General features: G+C 51.2%; 1 protein-coding gene across 3 annotated transcripts in view; it reads right to left on the reverse strand.

The window, feature by feature from the left end:
• Nucleotides 1–302: 302 nt before the first annotated feature.
• Nucleotides 303–26584, reverse strand: part of LOC147121744 (testis-specific serine/threonine-protein kinase 4-like) — a 64641-nt gene continuing 38359 nt past the window's right edge. Inside the window, exon 3 of one of the 3 annotated variants that reach the window (XM_085982232.1) lies at nucleotides 303–1025. In XM_085982232.1, the coding sequence (XP_085838358.1) occupies nucleotides 804–1025 (222 nt within the window). In that variant the 3' untranslated portion in view covers nucleotides 303–803. Of the gene's footprint in view, nucleotides 1026–14882; nucleotides 15729–17170; nucleotides 17457–26584 lie in introns of those variants that run through there. The other 2 variants (XM_085982230.1, XM_085982231.1) reach the window with 2 other exon arrangements.

A 26584-nucleotide genomic window follows, 5' to 3' on the forward strand; every position in this document is an offset into this window, starting at 1 on the left:
GGGGGGAGGAGAGAAGGGGGGAGGGGAGGAGAGAGAGAGGAGAAGGGGGAGGGGAGAAGAGAGGGGGGGAGGGGGGAGGAGAGAGGGAGGGGAGGAGAGAGGGAGGGGAGGGGAGGAGGGTGGGGGAGGGAGGAGAGAGAGTGGGAGGAGAGAGGGGAGGGGAGGAGAGAGAGAGGGGAGGGGAGAGGGGGAGGGGAGAAGGGAGAGGGAGGGGAGGAGAGAGGGGGAGGGGAGAGGGAGGGAGGGGTGGGAGTGAGAGAGGGGAGTGGGGAGAGGAGTGGAGTAGGGGTGGGGAGAGGAGGGGAGGGGAGTGGGGAGGGAAGTGGGGAGGAGTGGAGAAGAGGCAAGGGGAGCAGAGGAGAGGAGAGTAGTGGAGAGGGGAGTCGAGGGAGTGTAGCAGAGGAGAGGGGACAGGAGGAGAGGAGAGGGAATGGGAGTGGAGGAGGAGAAGGCAGAAGGCATGGGTGGGGAGGAGGTGGGAAGTGGAGTGGGGGGCAGAAGGAGAGTCGGAGGGGAAGGGAAGGTGAAGGGGAGGCACAGCATCCTCTTGCATTAAACCGAGCCTCGCTGCCAGCGTGTTGCCATGGATACGGCCGATGCGCGCAGCAGCGGTAAAGTGCCGTGCCACTGGCGGCGTCCCGTCCTGCGGCGACAGCGTCACTCGAATTCAACTGACCCCCTCCTCCTCCTCCTCCCTCCCTGCTTGCCGTCTCTATGGATCAGAATTCCTACGGCCCCTCAGACCCCCCCCCCCCGCCGCCTTCTGCTCTCGAAGGGAGGGGGAGAGAAAGAGAGCGAGATGGTTAACGGTCGATTTCCCTCTGCCTGCTTCTGGAAATGATCTTCTGGCGTTGCATGAGGCTCTGTCCGCTCTTTGCACTGCCGTAGTTGATGTAGAGCGCCTCCATCCCGCTGAGCAGCTCGGCTGGCATCTCCGTGATGAAGGGCAGCATCCAGCGGTGGCTGAACAGGTCGGGGATGGAGTAGCGAAAGGAGACGGGTGTCAGGATGTTCAGGATCAAATCCTGGAAGGAAAAAACGCACGGGGGAGAGGGGGTGGTGGTGGGGGCAGAAAGGCTCAGGTTAGTGGCAGGAGGAACAAGAAAAAATCATTGGCTATACAAACAACGGAGTGATTATTTGCAACGCACTTTTTGACGCGCTCTGCGCATGCACGCCCGTTTGGTTATCGCGCTTGCACGCACTCGACCTGGTCGCACATGCCTGCACCAGCAGGCTTCCCTTGGCTCCGGCCTGCGGAGAAGGTCAGGGGATCGGGTTGTTGTCCGGTGGGGGGATCTAGGCTGTGGCGGGGTGGGGGGAGGAGCATGGAGAGGAGAGCGGATCGAAAAGGAGAGAGAGAGGGGATGAGAGGAGGTCGAAGGAGGGGGAGAGTGGATCGAAGGGTGGGGAGAGGAGAAGTTAGGAACCCCGGGGGTGGCAGAACGAAAGGAAATTGTTGGGCGGGTCAGGAACTTGTTTGGCGGGGGTGGGGTGGAAAGAAGGTCCTAACTCGTTCTGTTCTCTGAAAGCAGTACTGTGAGCTCTGTCTGGAACCTTGCAGTCAGAATGAATGGCTCAAATTATACTTTGCAAAGTACTTGATTACTCAGGCAGGCAGGATCTAATTACACATTCCTGAGAAACTGCTGGGTGTGGCTTGTCCACCAAGGGGGCCAATCAGAAATCTGGTCTTGACATCCAAGGGGACCAATCAGAAATCTGGTCTTGACATCCAAGAGGACCAATCAGAACTCTGGTGTTGCAAATACACATGACCTATAAACAACTGGGCACAGGCCCTCAAACAACTGGGATGGGTCGTCACCCCACTTTTCAGGGGAGGGGGGTGGGGAGCGGAGGGGCTGAGAGTAGTCAGCTCAAGAGCAACAACTTGCATTTATATAGCGCCTTTAATGTAATAAAACCGTACCCAAGGTGCTTCACAGGAGCGATTATCAAACAAAATTCGACACCGAGCCACATAAGAAGATATTAGGGCAGGTGTCAGCTGTGACTCAGTCGCTCTCACTCTCTCCTCGGAGTCAGAAGGTCGCGGGTTCGAGTCTCCACTCCAGAGACTCGAGCCCCATAATCCCGGTGCCGAGTGAGCCTCCATTGCACTGGCGGAGGTGCCGTCTTTCTGATGAGACGTTAAAACTGAGGGCCCCGTCTGCCCTCTCTCAGGTGGACATAAAAGATCCCACGGCCGCTATTGGAAGAAGAGTGGTGGGGGGGTGCGGTGAGAGTTCTCCCCGGTGTCCTGGGGCCAATATTTATCCCTCAATCAACATCATGAAAGAACAGATGATCTGGTCATTATCACATTGCGGTTTGTGGGATCGTGCTGTGCGCAAATTGGCTGCCGCATTTCCTACATCACAACAGCAATATAATACACCCCCTCCCTTCCCTTTCTCCCTTCCCTCCCCTCCAACAACAACAACTGCCATTTATAGAGCGCCTTTAACATAGTAAAATGTCCCAGGAGCGATTATCAGACAACAGCAAAAATTGACACCGAGCCAAAGAAGGAGACATTAGGCCAGGTGACTAAGTGCTTAGGTCAAAGAGGCGGGATTTAAGGAGGTGTTAAGCTGTGGCTCAGTCGGTCTCACTCTCGCCTCTGAGTCAGAAGGTCGTGGGTTCATAGTCCCACTCCAGTAGACCCGAGTCCCCATAATCCAGGGCCGACACTCCCGGTGCCGGTACTGAGGGAAGCGCTGCACCGTCGGAGGTGCCGTCTTTAAACCCAGGCCCCCGTCTGCTCTATCGGGTGGGCGTAAAAAGTCTCATGGCCATTATTTCGATTGGGGGGTAGCGGGGTGATTCTCCCCAGTGTCCTGGGGCTCAATATTTAATCCCTCAACCAACATCACTAAAAACAGATGTAGCAGTCGGCGCAGACTCCATGGATTTTTGGATTATGAACATATACACTTATTAAAACTGGACGGGCTGTTTGGGCGGGAAGCTGTGGGAAAACACTCAAGCTGAAGGTGGCTGACGTAACCAGGTTGCATTCGTATGGTAACTGATGGGCCTTCAATAACCACAAAACTAGAAGTTATAGACTTAAACAAGTTGGCTTTTAATCACTAAGATCAGAGCTAACATCTCAACACGCCGACTGGTTCACAGGAATGAGTCATACAGATCCTGGGATCTTTATGTAAGAGAAGTCAGGGGCGGAGCCAAGAGCCAAGACCTGGAACCTTCCAGGTTAGTCGGGAAAGAGGAAGTGAAACTATACACAGTGGGGGAGGGTAATATACATGAGTGCAAAACGAATACAGGATCAAGACAAACAGATTTCATTACATTCACCCCTTCTATAGATTTAGTCCATCGGGGTGATGTTTCTTAAAAGTTGGTATAAGTGAGTCTGTCAGGAGGTTTTGCAGTTCTCAGTGATCGACGCAAAGCCGGTTGGGGTGCCTCTAGGGGAGTGGATTCTGGTTCCTCCGCTGTCCGGGCCTCCGCAGTGTCTTCCAGGTTATCTGTAGTGTCCTCCAGGTTAAAGTTGGGTATTGATACCTCTGGGCGTCCTGTCTCTTTGTAGTGTAGGTCTTCATCGGGTAGTCTCCCATCGTTCTCTCCGCTCCCCGAGGGAGCGAGGTCTTTTATGGAAACAGTGTCCTCTCGCCCGTCAGAGTATTCGATATAGGCGTACTGAGGGTTTGCATGGAGGAGCTGTACCTTTTCCACAAGGGGGTCCGTTTTATGGCCTCTCATGTGCTTCCGCAATAGTACTGTCCCCGGAGACGTCAGCCACGCGGGTAGAGATATGCCCGAGGTGGATTTCCGGGGGAAAACGGAACATCTTTTCGTGAGGGGTAGCGTTAGTGGCAGTACATAACAGAGACCTTATGGAGTGGAGCACGTCTGGGAGGACTTCCTGCCAGCGGGAGGTCGGAAGGCCTTTTGACTTTAAGGCTAACGTGACAGCCTTCCAAACAGTAGCATTCTCCCTTTCCACTTGCCCATTACCCCGGGGGTTGTAGCTAGTGGTTCTGCTAGTGGCTATCCCCTTCGAGAGCAAGAACTGGCGCAGCTCGTCACTCATGAATGACGTCCCCCTATCGCTGTGTATGTAGTTCGGCATGCCAAACATGCAGAATAGATTACAGAGACACTTGATGACCGTGGCACTGGTCATGTCTGGGCAGGGAATGGCGAAGGGGAAGCGGGAATATTCATCAATGATATTGAGGAAGTATACGTTATGGTCGGCAGAGGGAAGGGGTCCCTTGAAGTCCAGACTTAGGCGCTCGAATGGCCGTGTGGCTTTGATAAGGTGTGCACGGTCAGGCCTGTAGAAACGAGGCTTGCATTCCGCACAGATGCGGCAGGCTCTGGTCATTGCCCTGACCTCCTCGATGGAGTGGGGCAGATTGCGGGACTTTATAAAATGGTACAGTCGGGTGACCCCTGGGTGACAGAGGTCGTTGTGGAGACCCTGTAATTTGTCCGTATGAATGCTGGCACACATTCCCCGCGATAGGGCGTCTGGGGGTTCATTAAGGGCTCCCGGCCTGTACATAATATCATAGTCGAACGTGGATAGTTCGATCCTCCACCTGAGTATTTTGTCATTCTTGATTTTCCCCCTTTGTTATTAAACATGAAAGCCACCGACCGCTGGTCGGTGAGCAGGGTGAAACATTTGCCGGCTAGGTAGTGTCTCCAGTGCCGCACTGCCTCCACTATAGCCTGTGCCTCCTTCTCGACAGAGGAGTGCCTGATTTCAGGTCCCTGAAGGGTTCGGGAGAAGAAGGCCACAGGTCTCCCAGCCTGATTGAGGGTCGCAGCTAAGGCAAAGTCTGACGCATCGCTTTCGATTTGAAAGGGAATGCATTCGTCCACTGCACACACTGCAGCCCTTTCAATGTCCTGTTTAATACTGGTGAAAGCCTCCCGAGCTTCAGATGATAGTGGGAAGGACGTCGATTTAATGAGGGGTCGGGCCTTATCAGAGTAATTGGGCACCCATTGGGTATAATACGAAAAAAATCCCAGGCACCTTTTTAAAGCTTTGGGATTGTGTGGCAGGAGCAGTTCCTTTAGGGGGCGTAATCGGTCAGGGTCCGGTCCAATTACCCCATCTTCCACCACACAGCCGAGGATACAGAGATGGGTTGTGTTGAAGACACATTTGTCTTCGTTGTAGGTTAGATTCAGCTTTAGGGCAGTTTTTAAAAATCTCGCAAGATTTAGATCGTGGTCTTGCTGGTTGTGCCCGCAGATAGTGACATTGTCCAGATAGGGGTAGGTAGCTTGTAGTTTATTCTCGTCAACCATGCGGTCCATCTCACGTTGGAAGACCGAGACCCCATTTGTTACCCCGAAGGGCACTCTGAGAAAATGGTAGAGGCGCCCGTTCGCCTCGAAGGCGGTGTATGGGCGGTCCTCCGTTCTAATGGGGAGCTGGTGATACGCGGATTTGAGGTCGATAGTCGAGAAGACTCGGTATTGCGCAATCTGGTTGACCATTTCTGATATGCGGGGTAAAGGGTAGGCATCCAGCTGGGTATAAATATTAACAGTCTGGCTGTAGTCAATTACCATCCGTTTCTTTTCGCTATTTTTAACTATGACTACTTGGGCACGCCACGGGCTGGTACTGTATTCAATAATGCCTTCCCGCAGGAGTCTGTCCACTTCCGCCTTGATAAAGTAGACTGTACCGTCTACTTTTGGTCGCTATAGGCCTACAGTTCGGAGCGAGATTAGCGAATAAAGAGGGCGGGCTGATTTTTAAGGTTGATAGGCCACAGACTGTGAGTGGCGGCTGGGACCCGCCATATGCTAGCGTGACACTTTCGTGGTGGCACTGGAAGTCCAGGCCCAAGATTACATTAACACAGAGTTCTGGCATCACGAGGAGTTTAAAATCCTTGTAGTCCGTGCCTTTTACAGTCAGTGTTACCACACAGTAGCCCAAAGAGACATTGCCGCTGTAGTAGGACTCCTGGGTGAACTTCTGTGTGGGGACTCCGGCGGCGTAGTGCTGGTCTGAGACCTGGATGGGAAAGATGGCTGATTCCAAGATGGCGGCCCCCTCGGCGCGCACGAGGCGGTGAGGGCCGCATGGCCGGAAGAATAAGAGTCAGAGTTTTTCTGGGCCACGTCCAGCGATCGCGCAGTGGCCACTGCCTTTTTTAAGTCCAGGACCTCCTTCTCCAGCAGTCTCTGCCGGATATAATTCGATTTGAGGCCCGTGATGAAGGAATCGTGGACCAATTCGTCAGAGTACGCATTGGCCGTCACGGCCTTGCAGTTACAGTCCCGGACCAGGTCCTTTAGGCCCTGTAAGAAATCGTCCATTGATTCCTCTGGTCGCTGCCTGCGTGTAGCCAGCAGATGTCTGGCGTACACTTCGTTTACCGGCCTCTGGTATTGGGCCTTCAGGATAGTGATGGCCTCCGTGTAAGAGGTGGCGTCCCGGATGAACGAATAAATCCGATGACTTACGCGAGTAGTCAGTAGACTCAGTTTATCTACCTCGCTAGCGGATGAGGCCCCCGCGAAGAGTTCGAAGCATTTGAGCCAGTGTCCAAATTGATTTGATGCTTCAGCAGAATGTGGATCCAAGTCCAGACGATCGGGTTTTAGGAGTCGATCCATCCTAGTATTCTTTAGTGATTAAAATTGATGGGCCTTCAATAACCACAAAATTAGAAGTTATAGACTTAAACAAGTTGGCTTTTAATCACTAAGATCAGAGCTAACATCTCAACACGCTGACTGGTTCACAGGAATGAGTCATACAGATCCTGGGATCTTTATGTAAGAGAAGTCAGGAGCGGAGCCAAGAGCCAAGACCTGGAACCTCCCAGGTTAGTCGGGAAAGAGGAAGTGAAACTATACACAGTGGGGGAGGGTAATATACATGAGTGCAAACGAATACAGGATCAAGACAAACAGATTTCATTACATTAACGGACTGTCCTTGGGAACAATGGCCCGAGAGGCCCAATCCCAAGTCATGAATAACGAGGCTGGCGACTCATTGTTTCTGGAGAAGGTGAGCTCATTAAGTTAAATCGGCTGGGAGATCGAAACGAGATCAAAACCATCCAAACCTGGGAGGAGGCCTGGAAATCATTTCCCTGAGGCCATGTGTCCATTAAAACCACAGACAGCGGTCTGTGTATTGGAGGGGTATATCAGAGAGATGCTTTGGATAGCTCTCTCTCTCTCTCTCTCTGCCCTCCCCACAACGGAACATCAAGAACAGCTGAGCCTTGCTCTTCCAACCGAGACGGACTTCGACTCAGACTGGGACTCGCATGCCGCAAGGCCGGTATGGAACCAGGTAGCCGAGATGTACGGGAGGAAGCTACAAGCAAGATCAAGGGCAATCTAGGTGAGCATTGCCAAGCCTGCACACCTACAAGATCATTTAGCTGTGTGAGGGGGTGCCTGTATGTTCCTACCAAACCAGAGGGGGTTTAGCGTTGGATGGGTCCTGTGATAGTTTAGTTCACGGGAGGGTGTTTTTAGGCCGTGGTAAGTCAGCACGGCAGGGGCTTGTTGGACAAGTCAGGGTTGTACTGTTTTAAACTGTACTGTTGTGTTCACACTGCTCGTACTGTATGTGAGTGGAGTGGTTTTTGTTAACCTTAATAAACATTGTACGGGTGAGCCCGAAAACGCTGTCCATGTTCAAATCTGTCCTCAGTAATCCCTATCGTCCAGAACTTGTAGTAAGGGGGTTTGCGTGCTCGCTACGGGCGGGGCAAAACCACTTACAATAATTGGCGATTGTGGCAGGGGCCATAGGAAATTGGCCACCGCAGAAACCGGTTACACAGAGAACTGGTTGGCAGACAGGGAGCAAAGAGTTGGAATAAACGACTCTTTTTCCAAGTGGCAGGCAGTAACTAGTGTGGTACCGCAGGGATCGGTGCTAGGACCTCAGCTATTCACAATATATATTAATGATCTAGATGAGGGAACTAGATGTAATATCTCCAAGATTGCAGACGACACAAAGCTGGGTGGGCGTGTGTGCTGTGAGCAGGATGCAGAGAAACTCCAGGATGATTTGGACAGGTTGGGTGTTGGGCAGATGCATAGCAGATGCAATATAACGTGGATAAATGCGAGGTTAGCCACTTTGGTGGCAAAAACAGGAAGGCAGATTATTATCTGAACGGCAATAGATTGGGAAAAGGGGAAGTGCAACGAGACATCGGTGTCCTTGTGCATCAGTCGCTGAAGGTAAGCATGCAGGTGCAGCAGGCGGTTAAGAAGGCAAATGGTATGTTGGCCTTCATAGCGAGAGGATTCGAGTACAGGAGCAAGGATGTCTTGTTGCAGCTGTACAGGGCCTTGGTGAGACCACACCTTGAGTATTGTGTGCAGTTTTGGTCGCCTTATCTGAGGAAGGATGTTCTTGCCATGGAGGGAGTGCAGCGAAGATTCACCAGGCTGACACCTGGGATGGCAGGAATGACGTATGAAGAGAGATTGAGTCGATTGGGCTTATACTCGCTGGAGTTTAGAAGGGATCTCATTGAAACGTATAAAATTCTAACAGGTCTAGACAGACTAAATGCAGGAAGGATGTTCCCGATGGCGGGGGAGTCCAGAACCAGGGGTCACAGTCTAAGGATAAGGAGTAGGCCATTTAGGACAGAGATGAGGAGGAATTTCTTCACCCAGAGAGTGGTGAACCTGTGGAATTCTCCACCACAGAAGGCAGTTGAGGCCAATTCATTAAATATATTCAAGAAGGAGTTGGATATATTTCTTAAGGCTAAAGGGATCAAGGGATATGGGGAGAAGGCAGGGACAGGGTACTGAATTTGGATGATGAGCCATGATCACATTAAATGGCGGAGCAGGCTCGAGGGGCCAAATGGCCTACTCCTGCTCCTATCTTCTATGTTTCTATCTGGTCATTTATCACATGGCTGGTTGTGGGAGCTTGCTGTGCACACATTGGCTGCCTACATTGCAACAGTGACCACACTCCAAAATGCACTTCGCTGGCCGTAAAGCGTTTGAGGACGTCCTGAGGTGGTGAAAGGAGCTGTAGAAATGTAGTAAAATATCCCAAAAACGTTTCACAGCAGAAGACATTTTTTTTTTAAATTGCCACAGGCCACACAAGGAGATATTAGGCCAGGTGATCAAAATGATTGTTTTAAAGAGGTGGGCTTTAAGGAGGGGGCGAGAGAGGGGGAGCAATTCGGGGATGGAATTCCAGAGCTGAGGGACGAGAAGGCTGAAGTTACGGAGCCCGGGAGATCTTCCATCCTGTGACGGGCTCGACCTGAACTACTCCATACCACAGCAGCAACAACAACTTGCCTTGATACAGCGCCGTTAACATAAGATAAGAACATAAGAAATAGGAGCAGGAATAGGCCACTTGGCCCCTCGAGCCTGCTCTACCATTCAATAAGATCATGGCTGATCTTGGGCTCAAAGCCACTTCCTCACCCGTTCCCCATAACCCTTCACTCCCTTATCTCGCAAAAATTTGTCTATCTCCACCTTAAATGTATTCAATGACCCAGACTCCACGGCTCTCTGGGGCAGAGAATTCCACAAATTTACGACCCTCTGAGAGAAGAAATTCCTCCTCATCTCAGTTCTAAAAGGGCGACCCTTTATTCTTTTAATGTTTATTTATTTAACGTAGCAAAACGTCCGAAGGTGCTTCACAGGAGCGATTATCGGACATAATCTGACACCGAGCCACATAAGGAGATATTAGGGCAGGTGACCGAAAGCTTGGTCAAAGAGGCAGGCTTTAAGGAGGGTCTTAAAGGAGGAGAGAGAAAGAGGAGAGGCCGAGGGGGTTTAGGGAGGGAATTCCAGAGCTTGGAAAGGCAGTTGGCAGTTCACTAAACTCTGTACAAAACGAAAGTCAGAGTTCGTCATCCCGTTATGCCCTTGGCCTGATATCCTGCGGTCAATGGCCGCCTCTTCCCCCAACTGCCCCCCTCGTCCTCCCTCACCAACCACACCCCCACCCCCGCACTTGCCGCCCCCTGCCATTCCTTTGGAAAGAAACTCCTACATCGGATACGAAATGAAAAGCGTAGGGAGCCACGGAAGATTTAGATCTGGTGCTCGCTTTCCCTATTGAGGTGACGCATGTACAAAAAGGCGCAATAATTTTTACATCCGACTACAGCGCAGCCACAGCACAGAAAGAGGCCGCGCTGTGCCGGTGTTTATGCCCCCACACGGTTCCTCCTCCTAACCCCCCCACTCTTCATCGCGCCCTAACAGCCCGAAACGTGGCCTCGCTCCAACTGGCAGCAGCCGGAGGAGCCAGTTCCGGGGCTGGACGGGCCGAATGACCTCCGCCTACGCTGTAACCAATCTCTGATTCTAGGCTGGGGCAAGCGTGGCAGTGGTTCTGCCCCCTGGACCAGCGACCCCTGGAGGCCATGGGCAGGATTTTCATTGGGCTGTGGAGGCGGGATTGGAGGCGTGTGGGGGGTTAAAATCCCCAAATCAGGGGGGGGCACAAACCCATCCCGCCCCCAACCTGCCTCCATGCCAGTTTCAAAGGAGGCGGATACCTGACCTGTGCTGGGACCCGCCTCCCCAAGGCGGGAAGGGGATTAGTGCCAATTAACTGCCTGTTAACAGGTAGTTAACGGGCAGTTTTTAGCCAAATCCCTATTTTCATTCTTGAAGTGTGGGATTCCCGACGGCTCCAAACCATGGCAAGTTAGCGAGGTGGGCCGTCGGGCTGAAGGGCTTGGAGGGGTTGAGATGTCCGGTGTTCAGGTGAGTGATGGGTGCATGAGTGCAGAGGTAAGTGTGTTTGGTGTGTTTAAAGTGTTTAAAGAAGTTTTACATACCTTTACAGCCTTCCTTCCTTCAGGTCTCGGGAGTCCCTCATCTCACCGGCACAGAAAGCAGAATGGCCGTGATCTGTCAAAAATTGCAGCATTCAGCTTTCTGTTCCAGGGAGATCTCTAAATCATCCTGAGAGGAAGGAATTAAGCTGGAGTACAGATTGTCAGTGTTTGACAGCTTCAAACAGCTGTCAAACGCTGATATTTCATCTGTCAAAAGATCTTGACATGAAATATCAATCTGCGACGTCACCTGTTGCCGGGTGGCCCTTAATTGTCCTGCTGAGCCCGCTGGGCGGGCTCAACAAGGTCAATCAAGTCAAATCGTGTGGGTTGGCTACAACTCGATGGAGGCGGGACTACAACCCCGAAAGTTGTAGTCCCGCCTCCTATCCGCCTCCTCAATGAAAATCCAGCCCCATCAGTTCAAATCTCGCTGAGGTAAGTTGTGAAACCAAATGTAATAAAATCCACTCTTTTTGTTTTAAATAATCACCTGGCGACCAATTCTCAACTGGGTATCGACGCGGCCCCTTATTGAAAAAGCCGACTGGCTCAACAACAACTGACGTTCAATACAGCACCTTTAACGTAGTGAAACATCCCGCTTCTGAAGGGAAAACTTTTACTCCCTGTCCCCGTTGATTGGAAGACAAAAAAAAAGACTTGGCATTTCTACAGCGCCTTTCACCACTTCGGGATGTCCCTGAGTGCTTTACGGCAAATGAGGTGCTTTTTTTTTCCTGAAGTGCGGTCTACTGGAATATTTTGAGGATGTAACTGGTAGAATAGATAAGGGAGAACCAGTGGATGTGGTGTATTTGGACTTTCAGAAGGCCTTCGATAAGGTCCCGCATAAGAGATTAGCATGTAAAGTTAAAGCACATGGGATTGGGGGCAAGGTATTGACTTGGATAGTGAACTGGTTGGCGGACAGAAAGCAAAGAGTTGGAATAAACGGGTCTTTTTCCGAGTGGCAGGCAGTGACTAGTGGGGTACCGCAGGGATCGGTGCTAGGACCCCAGCTATTCACAATATATATTCATGATCTAGACGAGGGAACTAGATGTAATATCTCCAAGTTTGCAGACGACACAAAGCTGGGTGGGCGTGTGTGCTGTGAGGAGGATGCCGAGAAACTCCAGTATGATTTGGACAGGTTGGGTGATTGGGCAGAGGCATGGCTGATGCAATATAACGTGGATAAATGCGAAGTTATCCACTTTGGTGGCAAAAACAGGAAGGCAGATTATTATCTGAATGGCAATAGATTGGGAGAAGGGGAAGTGCAACGAGACCTGGGTGTCCTTTTGCACCAGATGCTGAAGGTAAGTATGTAGGTGCAGCAGGCGGTTAAGAAGGCAAATGGTATGGTGGCCTTCGTAGGGAGAGGATTCGAGTACAGGAGTAAGGATGTCTTGCTGCAGTTGTACAGGGCCTTGGTGAGACCACACCTTGAGTATTGTGTGCAGTTTTGGTCGCCTTATCTGAGGAAGGATGTTCTTGCCATGGAGGGAGTGCAGCGAAGATTCACCAGACTGATACCTGGGATGGCAGGAATGACGTATGAGGAGAGGTTGGGTCGATTGGGCTTATACTCACTGGAGTTTAGAAGAATGAGGGGGGATTTCATTGAAACTTATAAAATTCTGACAGGTCTGGACAGACTAGATGAAGGAAGGATGTTCCCGATGGCCGGGGAGTCCAGAACCAGGGGTCACAGTCTAAGGATAAGGGGTAAGCCATTTAGGACTGAGATGAGGAGGTATTTCTTCACCCAGAGAGTGGTGAACCTGTGGAATTCTCTACCACAGGAGGCAGTGGAGGCCAATTCATTAAATATATTCAAGAAGGAGTTAGATATATTTCTTAAGGCTAAGGGGATCAAGGGATATGGGGAGAAAGCAGGGACAGGGTACTGAGTTTGGATGATCAGCCATGATCTCATTGAATGGCGGAGCAGGCTCGAGGAGCCGAATGGCCTACTCCTGCTCCTATCTTCTATGTTTCTATGTAATGTGGGAATGCAGCAGCCTATTTATGCACAGCAGGATCCCACAAACAACAATGTGATAAACGACCAGATTGCCTGTTCTTCAGTGAGGTCGGGTTGAGGGATAACTATCGGGCCCCGGGACAGCGGGGAGAGCTCCACCTGCTCTTCTTCCAATAGCGGCCGTGGGGTCTTTTATGCCCACTTGAGAGGGAAGACGGGGCTTCATCGTAAAGACGGCACCTCCGACGGTGCAGCGCTTCCCTCAGTATGGGCACTGGGGGAGCGTCGGCCCTGGATTATGGGGGATCAAGTCTCTGGAGCAGGGACTCCAACCTACGACCTTTAGGACTCAGAGTCAAGAGTGAGAGCGACTGAGCCACAGCTAGCCAACTGCTAAAAGGGACACGTCAGACAAAGCCGATCAAACACTCCAGTGGGACACAGGCCCGTGTCGTGCCTCTGGAGTTTATTTGTAGGACATTTAGATGAGCACTTGAAACACCATAGCATACAAGGCTACGGACCAAGTGCTGGAAAATGGGATTAGAATAGACAGGGCTTGATGGCCGGCGCGGACACGATGGGCCGAAGGGCCTCTTTCTGTGCTGTATAACTCAATGGCTCTATGACTATGACATGTGGCCAGGATGGGACAGACTAGCTGTCCTCGTGACTCTCTGGTCTACTGCCTCTGCGGGGGGCGGGGTGGGGGGCGCTCGCGAGACAAACTCGCAAACATCTTTCCTGAAAGAGTGGGGTTTTAATGACATGGGAGGTGCCGAGTTGGTACTTTGTGGTTAAGATAAAAAGAAACAATAAATGACTTGCATTAATACAGCGCCTTTCGAATTTAAAATTCACGTCTTTGTGTTCGAATCCCTCCATGGCCTCATCCTTCCCTATCTCTGCAACCTCCTCCAGCCCTACAACTCCCCCCCTCCCCCCCATCCCCACACCCTGAAATCTCGGCGCTCCTCCAACTCTAGCCTCTTGCGTTTCCCCGATTTTAATCGCTCAACCATTGGCGGCCGTGCCTTCAGCTGCCTGGGCCCTGAACGCTGGAATTCCCTCCCTAAACCTCTCCGCCTCGCTATCTCTCCTCCTTTAAGACGCTCCTTAAAGCCTACCTAAAGGGGGGGCGTCCATTTAAAATGGAGAAGAGGAGGAATTTCTCCTCTGAGAGGGTCATGAATCTTTGGAATTCTCTACCCCAGAGAGCTGTGGAGGCTGGGTCATTGAATATAGTTAAGGTGGAGAGAGGCAGATTTTTGAACGATAAGGGAGTCGAGGGTTAAGGGGAGTTGAGGCCAAGGTCAGATCAGCCATGATCTTATTGAATGGCGGAGCAGGCTCGAGGGGCCGAATGACCTACTCCTGCTCCTACCTCTTATGTTCTTATGTAGCTCTCTGACCAATCTTTTGGTCGCCTGTCCTAATAGAGTCATAGTCATAGAGTTATACAGCACAGAAAGAGGCCCTTCGGCCCATCGTGTCCGCGTCAGCCATCAAGCCCTGTCTATTCTAATCCCATTTTCCAGCACTTGGTCCGTAGCCTTGTATGCTATGGTGTTTCAAGTGCTCATCTAAATGCTTCTTGAATGTTGTGAGGGTTCCTGCCTCTACCACCCTTTCAGGCAGTGAGTTCCAGATTCCAACCACCCTCTGGGTGAAAAAGTTTTTCCTCAAATCTCCTCTAAACCTCCTGCCCCTTACCTTGAAACTATGCCCCCTGGTTATTGACCCCTCTACTAAGGGGAAAAGTTCCTTTCTATCTACCCTATCTATGCCCCTCATAATTTTGTACACCTCAATCAGGTCGCCCCTCAGCCTTCTCTGCTCTAAGGAAAACAACCCCAGCCTGTCCAGTCTCTCTTCATAGCTGAAACGTTCCAGCCCAGGTAACATCCTGGTGAATGTCTCCTTATGTGGCTCAGTGTTAAATTTTGTCTGGTAACCATTCCTGTGCAGCGCCTCGGGCCGTATTACTATGTTAAAGGCGCTATCTAAATGCAAGGCGTTGCTGTTATGAGAAGTGAAATGAGAGTCGGCAGAACGGGTTGAGAGATTCGCGAAATATTTATCTTTTATTTATTCTCTTGATATATGTACAACGTGTTCCGAGAAGGCCAAGGTGGGGGCGGGGAGCGTGGGGGTGGATGGAATCCTCTTCTGTTGGAACCGAGCTTTGCCGCAGCGTCTCTTTGGCGCTGTTGGATCCTCGGGTTGGCACTGGGCACGTGCAATGGGTTTCCACTTCCTGTCAATCTCCCCCTTTATCTCTGTGCATCCCCAACTCTGGCAGGTGGAGGAGACGGCTATCTGGGTGTCTGGCGAGCTCAGCAGGTTGTCCGTGGAAGCTCCTTGTCGCCGGCTCCCGACCGTGACCCCGTCGGCGACTTTGACCTTGTCCCCGACCTCATCCCCGTCGGGAACCATGACAACGCCGCCAACTTTGACCACGCCGCCATCGACAACTTTGCCTCTGGCGCCCCCATCAGCAACAGTGACCCCGTCGGCAACACTGACACAGTCGGCAGCATTGACCCCGTCGACAGCCGTGACTCCGTCACCGACTTTGACCCCGTCGACAGCCTTGACCCCATCGACAGCCTTGACCCCGTCGCCGGCCTTGCCCCTGTCTCCGACTTTGAGCCTGTGGTCGGCCTCACTCCCAACTGCAGCCCCGTCGCCGAGCTGGCCACTGAAGCGGCGGACGTCCTCCGGCTCACCATCCACTCCTGGGTCTTCTTGCCGCTCACCTTGTGGGCGTAGAGTGGCACCATGGCCACCAGTCTGGGGGGCAGCGGCTGCTTGGAGGGGTAGCCCAGCAGCCAGGGGTGCTGGAACATATCCATGAGAGAGCAGCGGAACTCGGACACCTTCAGAATTTTCACGATCAGATCCTGGAACGAGAAACGCACAGCCCTCCATGAATATCTGGTTACGCCACACGACTAAATTTACTCAACAAAAGCGAAATGCCGCACGACTCTCTTAAAGGGGCTGCATCTGGGATTCAAGTGGCCAAGAAAGCAAGAATTTGCATTTACATAGCGCCTTTCACCACCTCGGGACGTCCTGAAGCACCTTACAGCCAATGAAGTACCTTTCTTTGCAGTGGAGTCACTGTTGTAAGGTACGGATACGCGGCAGCCAATTTGCGCACAGCAAGCTCTCACAAACATCAATGTGACAAATGGCCAAATCCATTGGGATCCATTTTTTTCCTTCCCTCCCACATGGCAGCTGTCTCATTCTGCCAGCGCAATTCACACTCCATCTAGAGCCATCCTTTGTTCCTTAACCTGTCCCATTACCATCTCCTCTTGCCTTGAATACCTCTTAATGTCTCTTAATCTCTCCTGCCTTCCATCCTATCACAGACCTTCCCTTTTGTTCTTTCATCCCCTCCCCCCATTTCCCAGCCCCTAAACTTGCTGTAAAATCTGTTCCATTTCCTGTTTTTTTCCAGTTCTGACGAAAGGTCTTCGACCTGAAACGTTAACTCTGTTTTTCTCTCTCCATGGATGCTGCCTGGCCTGCTGAGTCTTTCCAGCGTTTTCTGTCGTTATTTCAGATCCATTGGGGTTTTTTTTTTCCCCCAGTGGATGTTGGTTGAGGAATAAACAGCGAGCCCCGGGACACCGGGGAGAAGTCTCGCCGTTCTTCTTCGAAATAGTGGCCGTGAGATTTTTTGATGCCCCACCCGAGAGGGCAGACGGGGGGAGGTGGGGGGGGCAGCCCTCGATTGTAACGTCTCCTTCGAAAGATGTCGCCCTCCGACGGTGCAGCTCGAGTCTCTGGCGTGGGGACTCGAACCCACGACCTTCTGACTCGGAGCAGCCAGAACACTACCGGCCGAGCCACCTAAAAAAATTGGCAGGCAAGCGCACCGCTGGCAACAACATCGAAAACGAACAAACGGAAAGCATTAGTGAGCCAGTCAATCGGGGAAGCTTTATTTTATTTTCCCGCCGGGCAAACAGTGCCTGTTTCTTTCTAGTTCTTGCTGTCGGGCAATTAAAAACGACAGTCGTTGATTCAAGACGTCCCAATAGGCCCCTGAAAGTCCAGAGCATGGTTGGGTAGGGGGTGGGGCAGAGTCCTCTTCCATTAAACCACGGAGAGTGGCAGAAGACCCTCCCAGCCCCCGCAATGCCTATCCGCATTTTCGGCCAGCGCTCGGGGTGGTGGAGGGGGGTTGGGCGAAGTGGAGGGGGGTTGGGGGAAGGGTAGCGGGGTCGATTTAATTGGCGCTCCTCCGGCCCCCATCCACACCTTACCCCTCATCTCCCTGGTGCCCTCCTCCTCCACCTTCCTGTCCCCTCCAACCCCCGCCAGCATCCGCCGCCCCCCCCTCGACTCCTGTCGCCGACGGGAACGGACTTCCGCCGCTCTCCCGTCTACATGAGTGCCAGCAGCTCATCCAGGAAGCTGTCCTGGCCTCGATGCTTGCTGGCCATGAACCGGTGACTGCTCCTCCTATCCCTGTAGTACATGTAGAGGACATCCATCTCCTCCAGGAGGTGGCCCGGCCTCCGGGCGACGAAGGGGACCATCCAGGGGTGGTTGAAGGTCGACAGCAGCGAGTAGCGTTGAGCCACGGCCGAGAGCAGCCTCTGGATCAGGTCCTGGAACGACAAACGGCGGGAGGCTCCGGTGAGTATCTCGGTTTTACAGAAGAACGATGTGGGGGGGGGGGGCCGGCGGGAGCTACGAGATTCGGACACAAAGTAGGGAGAGGGGAGAGTCCAACCCGCTCGTGGACATCTTGCCCGGCACCCCCCCCCCCACCCCCCCCAAATCCTGAGTCGCTCAAAAACCACGTCAAGAGAAAAAACAAATCACACTCTTGGTCATGCGACTCTAGAAGGACCCCTTTGACCTCCCTTTCCAAAATATGCCAACCCCGCGTAACAACGACGCCTTCAACGTCACAAGATGTCCCCAATGCGCTTCAGAGGAGCGTTAATCAAGCAGAAAGTTGACACCGCGCCACGCAAGGAGATATCAGGACAGGTGACCAAAAGCTTGGTCAAAGAGGTTTTAAGGAGCGTCTTAAAGGAGGAGAGAGACGCAGAGAGGTTTAGGGAGGGAATTCCAGAGCTTGGGGCCATGGCAGCTGAAGGCACGGCCGCCAATGGCGGAGCGATTAAAATCGGGAATGCGCAAGGGGCCAGAGTTGGAGGAGCGCAGATATCTCAGAGGGCTGTGGGGCTGGAGGAGGTTACAGGGATAGGGAGGGGCGAGGCCACGGAGGGATTTGAACACAAGGATGAGAATTCTAAATTCGAGGTGTTGCCTGACAGGGAGCCAATGTAGGTCAGCGAGCACCCAGATGCACCACTTGCAATCGTCACGACCCAATAGAGTATTCGATCCGGCCCTCCCCACCCCTATAATCACCATTCCCGACTAGAGTGGGAGGAGGAGGATCCAGTTGTCGTGGTCCACGTAGGAACCAACGACATAGGTAGAACTAGGAATGAGGTTCTGCTGAGGGAGTTTGAGGAGCTTGGATCCAAATTAAAAAGCAGAACCTCAAAGGTAAAAATCTCTGGATTGTTACCTGAGCCACGTGCAAATTGGCATAGGGACAAACAGATTAGAGGTTTAAATGCGTGGCTCAAAGAGTGGTGTGGGAGGAAGGGGTTTCAGTTCATGGGGCACTGGCGGCAGTACTGGGGAAAGAGGGAGCTGTTCCATTGGGACCGGCTCCACTTAAACTGGGCTGGGACCAGTGTCCTGGCGAACCGAATAACTAGGGCAGTAGATAGGGCTTTAAACTAATGAAGGGGGTGGGAGGATTCAGGAAAGAGTAAATTTAAAAGCAGCAGGAGAAATGTCAAGGCTCTAGAGCAGGGTAGAGTTTTGGGTAAAATAAGCAGAGTGGGTCAGGAAGGGACAGAGAGTAACAAAGGTAATTCAGCATCAGTGACTAAGGTGACGTCAGGGAAAAATAGAAATAAGTCAAAGCTAAAGGCACTATATCTGAATGCAGGAAGCATTCGCAACAAAATAGATGAATTAATAGCGCAGATAGAAATGAACAAGTTTGATCTAATAGCCATTACGGAGACATGGTTGCAATGTGGCCAAGGTTGTGAACTAAATATTCCAGGATACCTAAGAGAGATAGGCAAAATGGAAAAGGAGGAGGGGTAGCCTTGATAATAAAGGATGGGATAAAGACAGTAGAGAGAAAGGATCTTAGCTCCGAAAATCAAGAAGTAGTCTCAGCTTGGGTGGAGCTCAGAAACAGCAAGGGGCAGAAAACATTGGTGGGAGTTGTTTATAGGCCCCCAAACAGTAGTTGTAATGTAGGGCAGAGTATAAATCAGGAAATTAGAGGTGCATGTAACAAGGGTAATACAGTAATCATTGGGGACTTTAATCTACATATAGACTGGGCAAACCAAATTTGCAGTAATAGTGTGGAGGACGAATTCATGGAATGTATGCAAGATAGTTTTCTAGACCAGTATGTTGAGGAACCAACTAGGAAACAGGCTATTTTAGATCTAGTATTGTGCAACGAGAAAGGGTTAATTAATAACCTTGTAGTAAAGGGACTTTTAGGGAAGAGTGACCATAATATGATAGAATTTTGTATTGAGTTTGAAAGTGATTTAGTTAAATCTAAACAAAGCAAAATACTTAGGTATGAGGGGCGAGTTGGGTATGGTAGATTGGGAAATTACATTAAAAGGTATGATGGTAGACAAGCAATGGCTAGCATTTAAAGAATTAATACATAATTTACAATAAATATACATTCCTTTAAGGCACAAAAACCCCACAGGAAAAGTGGTCCAACCGTGGCTAACAAGAGAAGTTAAAGATGGTATTAGATCAAAGGAAGAGGCTTATAATGTTACCAAAAAGAGTAGTAAGGCTGAGGATTGGGAGTATTTTAGATTTCAGCAAAGGAGGACCAAGAAATTGATAAAAAAAGGGAAAATAGAATATGAGAGTAAACTAGCCAGAGACATAAAAACAGACTGTAAAAGTTTCTATAGGTATGTAAAAAGGAAAAGATTAGAGAAAGTAAATATGGGTCCCTTACAGGCTGAGACAGGAGAAATTATAAATGGGGATTAAGGAAATGGCAGAGAAACTAAACAAATACTTTGTGTCTATCTTCACGGAAGAAGACGCAAAAAACTTCCTGGAAATAGTAAAGAACCAAGGGTCTAGCGAGAATGAGAAACTGAAAGAAATTAGTATTAGTAAAAAAATAGTACTGGAGAAATTAATGGGACTGAAAGCCGATAAATCCCCTGGACCTGATGGCTTACATCCTAGGGTTTTGAAAGAGGTGGCTATACAGATAGTGGATGCATTAGTTGTCATTTTCCAAAATTCCATAGATTCTGGAACAGTTCCCACAGATTGGAAGGTAGCAAATATAACCCCACTATTTAAGAAAGGAGGGAGAGAGAAAACTGGGAACTGCAGACCAGTTAGCTGACATCAGTAGTAGGGAAAATGTTAGAATCTATTATTAAGGATGTGGTAATAGGGCACTTGGAAAATAATAATAGGATTGGGCAGAGTCAACACGGATTTATGAAAGGGAAATCGCGTTTGACGAATCTGTTAAGAGTTTTTTGAGGCTGTAACGAGCAGAATAGATAAGGGGGAACCAGTGGATGTGGTGTATTTGGATTTTCAGAAGGCATTCGATAAGGTGCCACACAAGAGGTTATTAAACAAAATTAGGGCTCATGGGATTGGGGGTAATATACTAGCATGGATAGAGGGGATATAGACAGGCTAAGTGAGTGGGCAAGAACATGGCAAATGGAATATAATGTGGAGAAATGTGAAGTTATCCACTTTGGTAGGAAAAATAGAAAAGCAGAGTATTTTTTAAATGGTGAGAGATTGGGAAATGTTGGTGTTCAGAAGGACCTGGGTGTCCTTGTACACAAATCACTGAAAGTTAACATGCAGGTACAGCAAGCAATTAAGAAAGCAAATGGTACGTTGGCCTTTATTACAAGAGGATTTGAGTATAAGAGTAAAGACATCTTACTGCAATTATATAGGGCCCTGGTGAGACCACACCTGGAGTATTGTGTACAGTTCTGGTCTCCTTACCTAAGGAAGGATATACTTGCCATAGAGGGAGTGCAACGAAGGTTCACCAGACTGATTCCTGGGATGGGGGGATTGTCCTATGAGGAGAGATTGAGTAGACGAGGCCTGTATTCCCTAGAATTTAGAAGAATGAGAGGTGATCTCATTGAAACATATAAAATTCTTACAGGGCTTGACCGGGTAGATGCTGAGAGGTTGTTTCCCCTGGCTGGGGAGTCTAGAACCAGGGGTCACAGTCTCAGAGTAAGGGGTCAGCCATTTAGGACTGAGATGAGAAGAAATTTCTTCACTCAGAGGGTGGTGAATCTTTGGAATTCTCTACCCCAGAGGGCTGTGGAGGCTCAGTCGTTGTGTATATTCAAGACAGAGATCGATAGATTTTTGGATATTAAGGGAATCAAGGGATATGGGGAGAATGCAGGAAAGTGGAGTTGAGGTCGATGATCAGCCATGATCTTATTGAATGGCGGAGCAGGCTCGAGGGGCCAAATGGCCTACTCCTGCTCTTATTGCTTATGTTCTTCCAGTTCCTCTTTTCTTTCTTGTCAAGGACTTGCGCTGTCCGACCCGGCTCCACATGATGACATTCGGTCAACATCCTGGCGTCACCCTCGACGACTCCAGATCGCTGGGCGACTTACCCTTTCCCGTAGGTCTTCCCTGCTTGTTGCGCTCACCCTGCCCTTCACCCTACCCCCCGCTGGCCTGCGCCATCTCAGTCGGGAATTGGCCTCGGCAACCCTGGGCTGGTAAGGTTGGCGTTGGGGGAAGAGGGTGGGCAAAGGAGCAAAGCCAAGGCTTGCTGATCCCTGAGGGGATGGGGGGGGGGGGTGGAAATAAGAGGGGTGTGTGTGATAACCTTATGGGTAAGGACAGAGAGGACCCACCCTGTGCTGCCCCCTGCAGTTCAATATCTCACTAAGCTGATGCAACAAGGAGGTTGATGGCTGCTTTGGGACCATAACCCAGCAAAGAAACAATGTCTTCAGGAAAGGAGGCGGGGAGGGAGAAAATTGGGGTGGGGGGGTGGGAAATAAAGGATCTTCATTCACAGTCAAGCCCCGAACCTGTTTAGGTAACTCATTCTGCATCAGGGAAAGAAAGCAAGACTTGAATTTCTATAGCGCCTTTCACAACCACCAAACGTCCCAAAGCGCTTTACAGCCAATGAAGTGCTATTTTGAAGTGTTGTCACTGATGTAATGTGGGAAATGCAGCAGCCAATTTGCGTACATGTGCAATGTGATAATAACCAGATCATCTGTTTTAGATGTTGATTGAGGGATAAATATTTACCAGGGTGTTGTGTCGGTACCTTTCTACCTAGACACAATTTAGGACTCAGAACTCAGAGATTCAAACATGAAGTGCTTTATTGGAAGGAAAGGAAGTTCTGGAAAGTTCCGAACAAAGAGAGCTAAACTTAACCGAGAGAATACCCAACCATTTATCTCCTGTGACAGCGCCACCACAGGTGGGAGGAGAACACACAATAGAACACACAATACATAACATTTCCTCCCCTCTTAAATGGAAGGTCCACATTATTCCTCAATAGGTAAGTTACTTTCAATACACTCAACTAACCTAAGGTAGAGGTAGACTGCCTCAAACCCTGACTTTACCCTGGGGTTTATTCTGCCCCAGTCTTGTGGGTAAGTCACTAAGCCTACAGATCCAAGCGTCTTGGAGGCCGCCGCTCTCTGACAGGATACCGGCGGTCATCGCTGGCTTCCACAGCAGTAGGCATTGACACAGGCCTGGATGGAGAAGGTGCCTGTGTCAGTTGAAAGTCAGGAGTTTGCACAGGTGGAACAGTCTCTTTGACTTCCTGTGTTGGAGAAGAGCACTGTGGCAAAGGATGCTGGTTTGCGGTATCATTCGGAAACAGTTCAGGCCAACCAGCCGTTGGAGCCTCTGTGGCTGTCTCTGCTCCTAGCAACAGTTGATCTGTGTGTCTTCTCCAGACGACGTCCTCAGCAGTCTCAACCATGTAAGACACAGGGCCCGTCTGCGCGATCACCGTAGCAGGAACCCATTTCGGTCCAGTGTTGTAGTTTCGAGCTAGGACGTGCTCTCCTGGATGAAACCGTCTCTCCTTGGCTCTTTTCTCTCTCTTTTCAACTTGAACTTGTTGTTGACGATGGACAACCTGCTCTGCCCTTGGAGGTTTGAGTAAGTCAAAACTTGTCCGCAACTGCCTCTTCATCATGAGCGAAGCGGGGGAAGTTTTGGTTGTGGCATGCGGCTCGTTCCTGTAGGACAACAGGAAGCTGTTCAGACGTTGGTGGATTGAGCCCTGACCTTGCGATGCTTTCAAGGCGTGCTTCAAAGTTTACACGAACCTTTCTGCCTGGCCGTTAGTAGAGGGATGATAGGGCGCAGACCTGATGTGTTGGACACCATTCACATGCAGGAAGGTTGTAAACTCCTGTGATACAAATTGTGGACCATTGTCACTTACGAGTTGTTCCGGTGAGCCATAACGGCTGAAGATCTCACCAAGTTTCTCAATTGTTTTCTCTGCCGTGGTAGACCTCATCACAACGACCTCCGGCCACTTGCTACGAGCGTCCACAACCACCATAAACATCTTCCCTTCGAAAGGACCGGCAAAGTCCACATGTACTCGCTGCCACACTTCTGCAGGCCAATCCCAGGGGTGTAGGGTTGCCAGCTGTGGAACATTCCGGACCCTTTGACATGGGGAACATGTTTTGGCTTTCTCCTCAATATTCCCATCGAGACCTGGCCACCAGAAGTAGCTCTTGCCATTTCCTTCATCCGAACCATCCCACTGTGGCCTGTATGAAGTTGTTGCAGTATAGGCTCCCTCAGAGGTGGCGGAATGATGACACGGCGTCCCCAAAGAAGACAACCTGCCTGGACGGAGAGCTCATTTCTTTTTGAAATGTAAGGTTTCAAACTAGGAGAATCTCCTATCGCTCTCCCTCGAATGACATCGTCCATTACCTCAGACAGGACTGGATCGTTGCGGGTGTACCTTTGCACCTGAACTGCAGTGACAGGTGCTCCCTCCACTTGTCAAAAGTAGAAGATGTCTATCTGACGAGGCTCTGGGGGAGTAACAGGCAAGGGTAGCCTCGAGAGACTGTCTGCGTTGCCGTGTGATATACCTATCAATTCCTCCAATAAAAGGCGAAGAGTTACGAAGGTGACTAAAGGTTTTTATTGACTAAATAACAGAGCCCACTCTCGTGGGTGATCCGATCCAAGCAGGAGGAATACCAGCCAGTCGCTCACCTTTATACCTGGCCTGGTGGGTGGAGCCAAGGCGGAGTCGGCAGTGGTCATCCCAGGTATAGCAGTGTGGCAAGAGGCGACCTCGTACCGTGATACAATAGTGGTCAGTGATACAGTTATAACGAACAGTGGTGAACAGTGCTAACTACTAACAGTGATACGATAGTGAACGTGGTTTACCACATTCACCCCTTGTTTAGAATTAAGTCCGGCGGGGTGAAGTGTACTACCAATTCTGGTAGGTCAGTCTGTCCGGAGGCTTCGTAAGCCTCTCCGATCACCGCAGCGGTGGTGTTGCCTTATCCGGTGCTGGTGCCTTATCCGGTGTTGATGCTGGTGTTTGCGTGGTCGGCGAGGGCTCGTGGGGTTCCGGCATGCCGTCTACCTGGGCTGGGGTTGGGGGGGGTGGTGGCGGTGTTTCCGGATCGGCTGAGGGTGCGAGGTCTCGTAGGGAGACAGTGTCCTCCCGCCCGTCTGGGTACGCCACGTAGGCGTACTGGGGGTTGGCGTGCAGGAGGTTCACCCTCTCGACCAGGGGGTCCGTTTTATGGGCCCTCACGTGTTTCCGCAGCCAGACCGGCCCCGGGGCGGTCAGCCAGGTTGGTAGAGTGGTTCCCGTAGTCGACTTCCTGGGGAAAACGAACATTCGTTCATGGGGGGTGGTGTTAGTGGCCGTGCAAAGTAATGACTGGATGGAGTGCAGCGCTGTCGGGAGGACTTCTTGCCAGCGGGAGGTTGGGAGGCCCTTAGACTTTAAGGCTAAGAGGACGGCCTTCCATACCGTCGCGTTCTCTCTTTCCACCTGACCGTTACCTCTGGGGTTGTAGCTGGTGGTCCTGCTTGCTGCAATACCTCTCTCTAGGAGGAATTGCCGGAGTTCCTCGCTCATGAAGGAGGAGCCCCGGTCGCTGTGTATATAGTTCGGGAACCCGAACAAGGCGAAGAGGGCATTCAGGCACTTAATGACCGTGCTACTGGTCATGTCGGGGCAGGGGAAGGCAAAGGGGAAACGGGAGTACTCATCAACGATGTTGAGGAAGTACACATTACGGTCAGAGGACGGGAGGGGCCCCTTAAAGTCGATGCTCAGGCGCTCGAAGGGGCGGGTGGCCTTGATCAGGCTTGCTCGGTCCGGCCTATAGAAGTGCGGTTTGCACTCCGCACAGGTCTGGCAGTTCCTGGTCATGGTCCTGACCTCCTCGATGGAGTAGGTCAGGTTGCGGGCCTTAATGAAATGGTAGAGTCTGGTGACTCCGGGGTGGCAGAGCTGGTCGTGGAGGGTCTGAAGCCTATCGATATGCGCGCTGGCGCATGTCATTCGTGAAAGGGCATCAGGGGATTCGTTCAGCTTGCCTGGCCGGTACAAGATCTCATAATCGTAGGTGGAGAGCTCGATTCTCCATCTCAAAATCTTGTCATTCTTGATTTTGCCCTTCAACTTGTTATTAAACATGAAAGCCACCGAACGCTGGTCGGTGAGGAGGGTAAATCGTTTGCCTGCCAGGTAGTGCCTCCAGCGCCGTACTGCCTCCACGATCGCCTGGGCCTCTTTCTCGACCGACGAATGTCGGATCTCGGGGCCCTGTAGGGTCCTTGAGAAGAAGGCCACTGGCCTCCCTTCCTGGTTTAGGGTGGCGGCTAAGGCGAAGTCGGATGCGTCGCTCTCCACCTGGAAGGGGATGGACTCGTCCACTGCGTGCATCGTGGCCTTGGCTATGTCTCCCTTAATGAGGGAGAAGGCCGCGCATGCCTCCTCCGTGAGGGGGAAGGAAGTGGCTTTCAGGAGGGGTCTGGCTTTGTCCGCGTAATTGGGTACCCATTGGGCATAGTAGGCGAAAAGCCTCAGGGTTCTCCTAAGTGCTTTAGGGCAGTGGGGGAGGGGTAGCTCCATGAGGGGGCGCATTCTTTCTGGGTCGGGGCCGATGATTCCGTTCTCCACTACGCAGCCGAGGATGGCAAGGCGCGTGGTGTTAAACACGCATTTCTCCTTATTGTAGGTGAGGTTCAGCCGTTGGGCCGTACGGAGGAATTTCTCCAGATTCGCGTCATGTTCCTGCCGGTCGCGGCCGCAGATAGTGACGTTATCTAGGTAGGGGAATGTAGCCTGCAGTTCGTTCTGGTCAACCATCTGGTCCATCTCCCTTTGGAAGACCGAGACCCCATTAGTGACACCGAAGGGGACCCTAAGGAAGTGGTATAGGCGCCCATTCGCCTCGAAGGCGGTATACTGGCGGTCCTCAGGGTGGATAGGGAGTTGGTGGTAGGCCGACTTCAGGTCGATGGTCGAGAATACTTTATACTGTGCAATCTGATTGACCATGTCAGATATGCGGGGGAGGGGGTATGCGTCCAGCTGGGTATATCTGTTTATGGTCTGGCTGTAGTCGATGAC

This window comes from Somniosus microcephalus, chromosome 3 (genome assembly GCF_052327205.1).
Source record: "Somniosus microcephalus isolate GS21.2 chromosome 3, FLI_Smic_1.0, whole genome shotgun sequence".
Taxonomy (NCBI): Eukaryota; Metazoa; Chordata; class Chondrichthyes; order Squaliformes; family Somniosidae; genus Somniosus; species Somniosus microcephalus.